The 12,793-nt window shown below is 44.3% G+C and overlaps 1 protein-coding gene across 11 annotated transcripts in view; it reads right to left on the reverse strand.

The window, feature by feature from the left end:
• The window catches only part of GGTA1 (glycoprotein alpha-galactosyltransferase 1 (inactive)), a 78,762-nt gene that overhangs the window by 14,878 nt on the left and 51,091 nt on the right, over positions 1-12,793 (reverse strand). For 10 of the 11 annotated variants that reach the window (XM_024998281.2, XM_005212923.5, XM_005212922.5 and 7 more), the window contains 3 exon segments: positions 8,778-8,866; positions 2,244-2,279; positions 546-611 (listed from right to left, as the gene is read on the reverse strand). In XM_024998281.2, the coding sequence (XP_024854049.1) occupies positions 546-611; positions 2,244-2,279; positions 8,778-8,857 (182 nt within the window). In that variant the 5' untranslated portion in view covers positions 8,858-8,866. 11 annotated transcript variants of the gene reach the window in all.

Consider the following 12,793-nt stretch of genomic DNA (forward strand, 5'->3'; position numbering starts at 1 on the left):
TACAAAGGGAAAAATAAGCTGAGGAAGGCAAGAAGGCTGGCCTATGGTATCAGGATGGTGGCTGAGGACCTTATAAAAATGGTTCCATGGCAGAGAACACCTGCACTAAGTGAATGTCTGGAGAAAGGTTCATGATGCTAAACGTTTATTCATAAAGACCTACTTTTGTTGAAATGGTGCAGGACTCAGCTTGCTTATTATCCTTCCAGGTCAGCACAGTTAGCAATTTAACGACCCAATAACCATCAGGTTATTTCAAGAGGAGGGAAAACTAATAAAACAGTCCTCATAAAAACATTTTAGTTTATGATAGGCTTTCCTGCAGTCCCAACTTTAGCCTGAACTTCATTCACCCTCAAGTTAAATGGGGAAAAAATAAAAACATGACCGCCAAACTTAACGGCCCAGTCCCAACCATGAAATAGAGGCCTCGTGTGTTTCCAATAAGCCAGAAATACAAATGACTGAGGTCATGGCTGTGAAACCATTCTATCTGGACTCTATAGCATTGGGTGGATAAACAGATCACTACACAACCACCTTACCCATTGTTAAACCATCTCGGAAGCCACCAGCCCTTCTGAATGCTGCTGCCACCAACTTCTGGGTTTCTAAGAAATGAGAAAAAATGACAAACATTTTTAGAAAAGGAGGCAGTCCCAAACGGGGGGATTTCCAAACTCTTTTTCTGGTATGTCGTTTAAAATTTTGTTTAAAAAAATCGCTCATTTGTAAAATGAATGCAAGTGACGCTGCTGTAGCTGAACAGGAGGGGATGCGCCTGACGCCACCTAGATCTCCCCTCCCATGGGCAGCCCCCTGCACTCAGCCCATCCAAGGGTCCCTCACAGGGAGAGAAGGAGAAAAATGGAGCGACAAAGTGGGGTTGATGCTAAGCCATAAATCTGCATCCTGGGTCTGCCGCTTACTAGCTGGGTGACTGTGAGAGGACATTTCCCCTCTCTGAATCTTGAGTTTTCTCCTCTGAAAAGTCAGAGATAATAACAACAACAACAATAAGAAACCTACCATGAGGGTGGCTTTGAAGCCTAAATATACGTAGCATACACAAAAGAGCTTTCTAAGATGAAAATTACTGTAGCAAGTCGTAGTCTTTAAACAAAACGGTTCACATTTCCAGGAATGATCTCTTTGGCTAAATGAGGAGAATCTGAGTTGCTACAAAGGTCAGCAGTGACAGACGCAGGAAATCCGAGGGTCTGTAAATCAGTAAGAAGCTCAACCAACTGTAATTAGAAGCCACTTTCACCACGCACATACTGACGCGTCCACACTCCCTGTGAGAGCCTCTCCAGGGTGGGGACCTTCCAGAAGAGGGAAAAGGGGAATCCAGGAAACAATACACTTCAGTTGAACAAATAAGGTGGTGAGGTATGAACAGCATGATAAAAAAGAAACATGCTTTAAAACCCATCTCTTCAAAAAGTGCTTGAAGTAGTTTATGATTAAGAAAGTATGGTTACAATAAATAAGAAAAAAAATACAAGAATAAAAATGAAGCAAGAAGAAATAAACATTTTAGTCACTCAGTAGGCATGTTCACATGACCTTGATCATCTGAGCCACTCTGGGAGAATAAAAATTTTACCTTTATTTTTCTGACTGAGATACTGGTTGAGTGGGTTTGAGCAAATTGCCAAAGTCATATGACATGTAAGCATAAAAGCCAAGATTTAATACCAGGGGAGAAATTGTTTCAAAAATGAAGGTCAAGGAAAGTTCAAGCAGTTGAACATAACACTTTGCTCTGAGCTTCCTGGCAACCAAGCCAAAGATTGAAAACCAAGGCTTGCAGAGTCCTCAAGACCAATAATAACAATACTACCACACCACACACTAGTTCATCAGGAGACCCAAACTTTTTTCCTGATCCTTTATCGCAATGAAATTTCTTGCAAGGGTCTTTATACAACATGTGGTGGGTAGCATAATGGACAATATCTACCCTGATTTTTTTTATAAGCAAGGCAGGAATGTTCTCCAAACAAGACTATCTGAAGAGATAAATACTTGATAAAAAGCAAGGACAAAACATGAGTCATGGCTCTAGAGAGACAAGACTAAGGGGCTGGAGGAATACAGTCCAGACTCCTGAGACCCTTCCCCTCCACCTGTGACCAGAGCTGTGTCACCACCTGCCAAGTTAAGAATGGACTGCAGGGGAGCCAGAGCAGGCAGGCAGGGGGAGAATCCCATAGAAACCCAGAATTAAAAGCACTTACCTTGATGGGTTTATCCAGAACAAAGAGCCTTCTGGGCTAAAAGCAAATGAGACATAAAAATGTATCATATTACTTTTAATTCAGAAAAGCTATTTTGCAGCCATTATCACTGAAGCCCCCGGCCAAATTGAGAGCTTGGGTTTTGGCTACTTCCAGGTTTCCATTCATTTCACATGCTAGCAAAGTAATGCAGAAAATTCTCCAAACTAGGCTTCAACAGTACGTGAACTAAGAACTTCCAGATGTTCAAGCTGGATTTAGAAAAGGCAGAGGAATCAGAGATCAAATTGCCAACATCTGTTGGATCATCGAAAAAGCAACTGAGTTCCAGAAAAACAGCTACTTCTGCTTCCCTGACTATGCTAAAGCCTTTGACTGTGTGGATCACAACAAACTGTGGAAAATTCTGAAAGAGATACAAATACCAGACCACCTGACCTGCCTCCTGAGAAATCTGTATGCAGGTCAAGAAGCAACAGTTAGAACCAGACATGGAACAACAGACTGGCTCAAAATTGGAAAAGGATTATGGCAAGACTGTATATTGTCACCCTGCTTATTTAACTTAAATGCAGAGTCCATCATGAGAAACGCTGGGCTGGAAGAAACACAAGCTGGAATCAAGATTGCTGGGAGAAGTATCAATAACCTCAGATATGCAGATGACACCACCCTTATGGCAGAAAGTGAAGAGGAACTCAAAAGCCTCTTGATGAAGGTGAAGGAGGACAGTGAAAAAGCTGGTTTAAAACTCAACATTCAAAAACTAAGATCATGGCATATGGTCCCATCACTTCATGGCAAATAGATGGAGAAACAATGGAAATAGTGAGACTTTATTTTCTTGGGCTCCAAAATCACTGCAGATGGTGACCACAGCCTACTCCTTGGAAGAAAAGGTATAACAAACCTAGACAATGTATTAAAAAGCAGAGACATTACTTTGCCAACAAAGGTCCATCTAGTCAAGGCTATGGGTTTTCCAGTAGTCATGTATGGATGTGAGACTTGGACCATAAAGAATGCTGAGCGCCAAAGAATTGATGCTTTTGAACTATGGTGTTGGAGAAGACTCTTGAGAGTCCCTTGGACTGCAAAGAGACCCAATCAGTCCATCCTAAAGGAAATCAATCCTGAATATTCATTGAAAGGACTGATGCTGAAACTGAAGCTCCAATACTTTGGCCACCTGATGCAAAAAACTGACTCACTGAAAAAGACCCTGATACTGGGAAAGATTGAAGGCAGGAGAAGGGGATGACTGAGGATAAGATGGTTGGACGGCATCACCGACTCAAAGGACATGAGTTTGAGCAAACTCTGGGAGATAGTGATAAGGAAGCCTGGAGTGCTGCAGTCCATGGAATTGCAAAGAGTCAGACACAACTGAGCAACTGAACAAGAACGAGATTCCTACCTTCCTTTGAGATAAAACCAATGACACCAAGGGACTTTAATCACTTCTGGATTACCCAGAACAAGCAGTGGTCAGAAGATCTCTGGAGAATCTCAAATCTTAGTTTAAAAATAAAAGATGGCAGCTCTCCATTGTCCACAGTGGCTTCACTGAGGGAGAGGGGCTCCCAGATGGCTCCCCTCTTGACTCCTAGTGGGGAACACCACGGCCCATCCCTTGCCCAGGATTTATCTTCCCCCAGAAAACCAATGACTGCCGAGCTGGCACCCTACCACCTCAGAGCCTCCTCAAAGGGGGAGCAGCCTCAAAGGGCATTTCTGAAGCTAACGAAGGCAGTGAAACCATCTGAAAGCATCTACAAGACTGGACCAGTGACCATCTGACTCCTCTAGCAGACCACCTCCCTCCATTCCACAAATACTTTCTGAGCATGTGCCACGTGGCCTGGCGCTGGGGATACAGTGCTGTCTGAGACAGAGTCCCTATGCATCCTGTGGTACAGACAAGCTAGTGCGGAGGTCAGACCCTATATCACACAGCTACGGGACTCCAAACTCCAAGAAGAGCTGTTAAAAAAAAAAGAAGAAGAAGCAAAAGTAACTAGGAGCACTTAACAGGAAGACCTGGAAGGCCTCCCAGAGGAGGGGATAATGTTTTAGCTAAGTTCTCAAGGATGACTACAAGTCCAGGGGAAGAGAAATTAGAAAGAGTGTCTCTTGGAGACCAAAAATATATATGCAAAGGCCCTGAAAAAGGAAGGAGGCATTTAAATGTGCAAGGAAATAAACGAAGAAGTAACTGGAGGTCCCCTCGCTGTAGCCTGCTGTGGATTTTGCCCTTGAAGAGTTTTAGGCAGGAGTGGGACCGGGTCGTCTCTGTAGGCAGCAAGAGAGTAAACGGGGTGACTAGTCAGGAGGTGTTGGCAGTGGTCCAGGCCCAGGTCAAGGCAGCCAAAGAGATGGAGAGAGCGGAGTGCGCTGACTTGAGAGATATTTTGGGGGCAAAGGGATAGGACTTGTCGTACTGGATTCTTCCACCGTTCTGTGCACGGAAGCTGTGCCCAATGGTTAAATCTTTCTTGCTTCCTTCTCCCTGTGAATAAAAGGGATAGAGCCTGGTAGAAAGAGTTCTGGACCTGGGCTCAGGCACCTGCCCTGGCTCTGCACCTGTCTGGCCCTAGCTGCCTCATCACTGAAAAAAAATATAAATGACTAATACTTGTTTCAGACTCTGCCGTCTGCCCCTGCTGGGAGTCCATATCACCTAACCAGAGTGAAATGTATGCCCTCTTTCCTCCTACGGTTACCCCTCTGAGCTCAACACTTGTGGACCAAGTTCTAATATCTCTTGTTTCTAAATCTGTTTATTGATCTGACAATATTCATAACAGCTAATACTTGGCCTGGGACTGTTCTAAGCAATTGATACGTATTAGCTCATTAAATCCTCACAACAATCAACGAAGGAGGTTCTATGCTTCCTCGGAGGCACCTAGGCATTAAGTGGTTTTGTCTAAGATTGGATTGCTAGAAGAAACAGTACTTGAACCTGGGGAATCTGACTCCAGACCCGACAAGAGGGGGTTAGGAAGAAGGGAAAGAGGAGGGAGAGGGCCCTCTGCAACCTAGCACTCAGACCCCCACCAGGTGCTCAGGACATCATTTTGTAGAGTCAGACTTGCCATCTTGTTCCATCTTTCAAATTTGTTATCTTTCCCTTTTCACCCTCCGCTCCCAGAGGCCTGTGACATTTCAGGTCCCAGCAACACCCACCTTGCAGAGCACGACATTTAACACATATTCATCCTTCAAGGCACAATTCAAATGCCCCCTCTCCTGTGGTACAATCTGAGTACAGTGTCTGGCACATAGTAGCTGCTCAATAAATATTTGTAAATGAATGCCTCTCCCCTCCCCCCAAAAAAAGACAGATCGCTGTCTAAGTCGAACATAATCTTCGCCTCCTTGAACTCTCACGGTTCCTTTTCTCTCCCTCTGATATCCTTCCTTCACTTTGCATTGTTGATATTGATATACACATCTGCTTGCTCCATCTAAAGTTTAACCTCCTGAGGGTAGGAATTCCCTGAGCCTCATACTGTATCCCTCATAGCACGAACAACCAGCTGAAGAAGGAGCCCCGGACAATGAATCAGATCTGAGTTCCAATTAGAACTTGGACATAAATTCACTGCTAAGTCATTTCACCTATTTGGTCTCCATTTTGTCACTTGAAAAATGAGAACCCTCAACTGAAGGAAGGGTTGTATCGTGGGTCAGAGAATAAGCTGTATTCTGATAGCCTCAGACCTAAATCTTCCTGAAAATGTGACCTTGAACCTTCACGTTTAACACTGTGGAGACTCAGTGTGCCTCATCCAGATACATAGACTATGCAGACTAATACTTAGCTTGCAGGGCTATTTTAAGAACTGGAGGGAGTGCCTAGTGCAGTTCCTGGCACATTCGAACGCTCAATAACTAGTAGGTACTATCATCAAAACCACCCTCACCATCATTACTTTATCATAAACGTTTAAATTTTCTTCCATCTCTAAAATTCTAAGGTTTTTTCTTTTCATCCAACCTCAAATCAAACCCTGTCCTGGATGACATTCTTTCAGGATGCTCTATTGGTAATAGTCTCTCTTTACTTATCAGTTGACATGTTTGATTGAGCTACTTTTAAATCTTTTTTAGCTAAAGTGCTGCCCACCTGTCTAAGGTTGGTGCCCTCAGCTCACCTCACACCATCACAAGGCCAGTTCTCAGGGTGGCAAAGAATTTGCTGCCTTTTAAACCTCTTGCAGACATTCAAATAGATTCCCCACATTGAAGAATGATGTGGCTGCAGTCTGGATGCCAGACTATGGCCCTGAAGAGCAGCCAGAAGCTGCTCTAGTTACTGTGTGGGAGAGTGTACCCAGCACGGCAAAATAACCCTCTTTATGGAGGCCAGTGCCAATATGCACATTTGGGCCTTTGGCTCCCATATTTTAATTTTGTGAAGTACCCAAAATTTGGAAGTGTGACTCTGGCTGCAATTCAAAATGCCAAGGTTATCCAATCAAGCATTCAGAGCTCGAATGCTGTCAAGGTTACCTACAAAAGTATCTCAGCTCAGGGCAGCACCCCAGAGGACGCTCGCTCTTCTGTTGGATTCTTCCACCTGCTGGAGCTCTTCCTTCTATTTGCCAAATCTTACCTCTGAGCAGGTGATGAGAATGGTGGTGATGATGGTGATGGTGATGGCAGCAAACATTTACCGAGTGCACTGCCCTATGTGCTTTATACACAATAACTTATTTAATCCAACAACCCTATGACGCAGGTACTACCATTATGCCCATTTTAAACAACAGGGAAACTTATTGAAAACCAAAGAACAGAGTCGCGAAGTAACTTGCCCAAAACAGAGGAGGTAAGTCATGGCACAGGACCAGCCCCAGGCAGCCTAGTTCCAGACTCCAGCCAGGATACTTCCTCAGCCCTCAAGAAAAGGGAGCCCCAGGGTCCCTGCATCCAACACTGAGTCATCTTTTCTTCGGACTAAGTACCCACAGTTTCCTTCAATTCGAAAGACCTGGTTTGTAGACCCCTTTAACATGGTCACTCTCTAGCTTGTCCTCTTTCTTTTAAAATGAGTTGTTCAGAATGAAACAATAATACTCCAGAAATGGTTAGGTCACCCTGGGGAAAACCAGCTACAGAGTCTAGAGATTCCTCCTTCCACTGATGCACCTGAATGGGCAGTCCCTTTATAAGTAGCCAGGACAGTCCTCCCAGCTCATCAAACCTTAGAATCTAAGAATTGAAAGCGACATTCTAATGTTTATCCAGGCCATCATCTTGAACTTGGGAAGCTACTAAGACCATGAAGATATCAATGGTGACAAGACAGTGCTCCTGGCCCAGAGTTGTATGGTGGCCTTATTTATTTATTTGAATTTATGTATTTTTAATTGGAGGACAATTACAATATTGTGTTGGTTTCCACAACACATAAACATGAATCAGTCATAGGTATACATATGTCCCCTCCCTCTTGAACCTCCCTCCCACCACCCATCCCATCACACCCCTCTAAATTGTCACAGAGCATTGGATTTGATCTCCCTGCAGCATCCAGCAAATTCCCACTGGCTACCTATTTTACATATGGCAATATATATTTTTCAATGCTGTTCTCTCAGTTCATCCCACCCTCTCCTTCCCTCACTGTGTCCACAAGTCTGTTCTTTATGTCTGCATCTCCTGTGCTGCTCTGCAAATACTTTCATCTGTACCATCTTTTTAGATTCCATATGAATGCATTAATATACAACACTTGTTTATCTCTTTCTGACTTATTTCACTATGTCTAATAGGCTCTAGGTTCATCCACCTCTAGGTGTAAGGTGGCCTTTTTGAAAGAAAGGCTGAACTATACTGATGCCTCTTAAAGTCAAAACCATTGTGCATTTTTGTAGCTGCTTGGGGAGACTTCTTTCTGTCAGAAGCCTCTCCAGCTGGAACCTCCGAGGCATTATAGTTTCTCAAAACACACAAAGCAGCTCAAAAATTTGAGGTGAATCCACTGATGAATTTGAAAACTCAGAAATATTTCATTCATTGTGTTTTCCAGAGTTTAAAAAAAAAAAACACAGACAAAACACTCAAAAGTTTAGCCAGGCACAAATAAATCACCAGGGACTCTAAGTGTATTTTTGCAGCAAAAGTCAACAACTTTGAGTTGTTCCTTTGAACTTTGCAAATATTTTAGGACTGCAAAAATCAGGGTGAATTTCTCGTGGAATTCCTGTCTGAAATTTCTTAATGCAATTTCCATATCTGGTCATATTTTAATATGACATTTTGGTCTTAATAGGACCTTACTGTTTCTGGCTCTAGTCTTCCCAGAACTGCAAAGCTATATAAAAATTGAGACATTAGGAACATGGCAGGAAGAAAGATAATTAATTCCTTAGAAAGTGCTTGAAGATCTAATGATTTTAAAGACAGATGTTAAAGTCTAGGGCTCAGGGAAACAGGAAGGAAGAAATCCTAATTTTAATTCAACATGGTGACTTGGCTGATGGAGACGTTCATTAACATCACTTTATCATGTTCCATAATTACCTGTGGATATATTCCCAAAACACAACAATGACAGTTGAGACAACCAGCATTGACAGAATCACTTTTCCTTTGACATTCATTATTTTCTCCTGGGAAAAGAAAAGAAGAGGGGGGGAAATAGATTAAATATAGCAAGAGTGGGATATGATTTTTTTTAAGAAATATTTCTACCCATATCCTTTCTAAAAGGAAAAGGTGATGAACATTTAATAAGCACTGAGGGGCATGTTCTGGGCTTCCCCAGTGGCTCAGCAGTGAAGAATCTGCCTGCAATGCAGGAGACACAAGTTCGATCCCTGGATGGGGAAGATCCCCTGAAGGAGGGCATGGCAACCCACTCCAGTACTCTTGCCTGGAGAATCCCATGGACAGAAGTGTCTGGTGGGCTATAGTCCATAGTGTCACAAACAGCTGGACACGACTGAAGCAACTGGGCACACACACGTGCAAGGAGCAGGCTCTACCTTAAATTGCATGGGTCTGCAATGGCAAATTAGCCAATTCAATGAGCAGATGGGGCTGCCTGAGTTGTGAAAGATGCTAAGGCCACTTTGAGGCTCAGAGGGAAAGTGTCCTGACTGATCACAAGGTCCACCATGGATGTGGGAGAGGGTTTATTGATTTTTATTGGAGTACAGTTACTCTAAACTGTTGTATTAGTTTTCACTGTACAGTAAAGTAAATCAGCTATACACATACACATATCCCCTCATTTTTAGATTTCCTTCCCAGTTAGGTCACCACAGAGCACTGAGTACAGTTCCTCGTGCTACACAGTAGGTTCTCATTAGTTATCTACTTAATACACAGCAGGATCAGTACGTGAACACCAATCTCTCAATTCATCCCATCTCGCCCCTCCCTGACTTGATAACCTTAAATTTGTTCTCTATATCTGTGACTATTTCTACTTTGCAAACAAGTTCATCTGTACCATTTTTCTAGAGTGAGGGTTGAGCTAATGGTTCCCACAGATGCTGGCCTCCTCTGACTTAATAGCATTACCTCTTGGCATGTGACTTTGGGGAATCATCAATTCCATGGCTCTGCTGCCCCTGATATCCTAACTACGTGCTCCCTCATTCAGAGGGGAAAGCATGCTGGTCTTTTACCATTGAGACTCAACCATTTCCCAGGGGAAAGCATGCTGGTCTTTTACCATTGAGACTCAACCATTTCCCTACCACACCCACACAGCTGGTGCACAGTAGGTACATAAATATTTCTTAATTGCTGCATGAAATTGTGATCAAAGGGGGAAGGGGTACTGGGTAGAGAATTACAGCTTGGGAAGTACTTTGATTTGGGTGGTTGGGGAAGGGCTCACTTGGGGAGATGATTTTAAAGCTTCCCATGGGGTGAAGATAGGATGGAAAAGGGTGGAAAAGAAAGTCCCATGAGAAGGGATGAGAATATTTCAGAAACAGCATCCATACCAGGCTGACTAGAGAAAAAGCTTCCTGTGTTTGGGAAAACAAAAGCCAAAAACGTGGACAAGATAAAAATAGTGCAGTTGTCCCACCTGAGTGAAAGAGGCAGGGTGGTGGTGGTGATGGCCGGTCGGCAGAGGGTGGGCAGGGGCAGTCAGAGGCTGGAAGGGCATGGAAAGAGGGTGGCGCCCACAAAAGCATCTGAAGCTGGAGAGTCACCCCACCCATCTTCATTCAGAGAAACCCATCTGGGCACTGGGTGTGGGGAACGGATAAAATGACAAGCTAGACTATTCTAATTGCAACAGGGAAGATGGGCTGGAGACTTCCCTGGTGGTCCAAAGAATCTGCCTGCCGATGCAGAGGACAAGGGTTCGATCCCTAGTCTGGGAAGATCCCACATACCGGGCACTCTAAAGCCCTCGAGCCACAACTACTAAGCCTATGTGCTACAACTACTGAAGCCCAACACGCTCAGAGCCTGTGATCCGCAACAAAAGAAGCCATTGCAACGAGAAGTCTGTGCACGACAACTAAAGAGTAGTCCCTGCCCACCACAACTAGAGAAAGCCCTTGCATAGTAACAAAGACCCAAGGCAACCAAAATTAAATCAATAAAATTTTTTAAAAAAGAGGAGATGGGCTGGCTCAATGGTTGGTTTCATTCAAAACATACTTTGGAGAGAGAATTGATAGGATTTGGCTGGTAACTTAGTCATAAGGGATGAAGGAAGAAATAAGGTTTCTGCTTAAGCAGGTAGGTTGTAGCATTTAGTCAGATTGGTTAGAGGAGGAATAGGCTTGAAGGAAAATAAGATGAGTTCCCTCTTGGATATGTGAATTTCAAAGAGTGTGTGAACACCTGAATGGAGACTCACAGGCAAGCGGAACTCAAGTCTGAAGTTCATCAGAGAACTGTGGGCAGGCTGTGCAATTGGGGGAGTGTCCATAGACCAAGGATGATATTTAACATGAAGGGAATAAACTCAATTACCAAGGAGATAATGGAGAGAGACAAAAGGGAAGGAGGGCCCTGGGCTGAAGCTTAAAAATGCCGACACTCGAAGGTAGGACAGAGAAGGGGGCAAGAAGGAGAGGGCCAGCAGGTGGAGGAAACGTGAGAGTAGACATCAGGGAGCCAACATCATCACCTTGGAGAGACCACTTGTGCAGAAACTGACTGACAACATGAAGCCAGTCAGGCTCTCCTGTCCCATTCTCTCACAGCCTCACACCTTGTGTTCTGTAAACAACAATATTGCTGACCTTTGTAGCACTGGGCCTTCGCACCTACCTGGCCATGGGCCACTTATATCTGTCTTAGTATATCAGTAGTCTTTGAAAACTTGCTGCTGCTGCTGCTGGGAGAGAATAAACATGTCTGCAGTCCCTCCGGCTCCTTGAGTCTTCTTCCAGCTTCCCTAGTTGTGTCTTAGCTACCCTGGGTCCAGTGAACCGTGTGAGTGGCAAGACATCACTCCCTACCCCCAACCACCAGCGTAGCCCCCTTTCCCTCCTCCGGCTCCCCCATCATTGTGTTCACGTTGCTGCACATATCACCTTGGGTGGCAGCTCACATGGCAACATCCACATTTGGCTCCATCTCCTCTGATCTTCTTATTCAACCCTGAATCCCCTGTACCTTCAAAGAGCCAGAGGAGGCCGTCACCTAGTGAGTGTGTGAAATAAAATGAGAAGGCACCAGGACAGTCCTTCGTGGGACAGGTTATTCTCTAACTCTTTTCAAAGAGGGTTCTGAAATGATTCCTGGCTTGGATCTCCTGTGCTCCATCACCTTTATTATTTTCTTTTTCCTCCCTACTTTTTAAACAACTTTTTGGCCTCACCGAGTGGTATGTGGGATCTTAGTTCCCTGACCAGTGATAGAACCTGCACCCACCTCCTGCATTGGAAGAGCGGAGTCTTAATCACTGGACTGCCAGGGATAGTCCCTTCATCACTTTTATTATTAAATGCAGTTAAAAAAGAGGAAGTGTGGGATTACCAGCCATGACATTTCTTGCTTAGAAAGTGAGCTCTGTTTGGCAATGGAAAAGCCAGGGCTGAACTCCAGGTCATAACTCACCCTCCCGCTTTCAGATACAACTGTGACCAGTGGTGTTCCAGAGACCATGAGAAGATTGACCTGCTAGGCCACAGGGACACCTCAGTTTGAGCTTCTTCCCTGTGAATACCTCATGAGCTGGTACACAGAGCCCAGGACCCAAGGCAAAGTTACAAAATGCAGACGAATGCTTGCAACTCATCCTGGCTGCTAGGAAAAGCCACTTGATTTCTACATCAATACCATGAGCATTGCGTGCAAGGAAAGGCCAGGGTTTGGAAACAAACAGGTCTGGACTGAAACTGTGGCCACCCCACTCTACTGCTATGGTCCCTCCCAGAGAAATGTGGACGGTGATTAGAACACAGGAGTCTGGGAGTGAAGTAGGGATTTGAGACATACAAAACTGGCTACCTCCAAACACAAAGCAGCTTCTCAGACCCTCATCTGACTCCAGCAAGCTCTGAAAACTGAAAGCCTGTTTATAATTCAATTGACATCCAGGCCCTAACTGATGTGAG

The sequence above is a fragment of the Bos taurus genome, chromosome 11 (assembly GCF_002263795.3).
Source record: "Bos taurus isolate L1 Dominette 01449 registration number 42190680 breed Hereford chromosome 11, ARS-UCD2.0, whole genome shotgun sequence".
NCBI classification, from domain to species: domain Eukaryota; kingdom Metazoa; phylum Chordata; class Mammalia; order Artiodactyla; family Bovidae; genus Bos; species Bos taurus.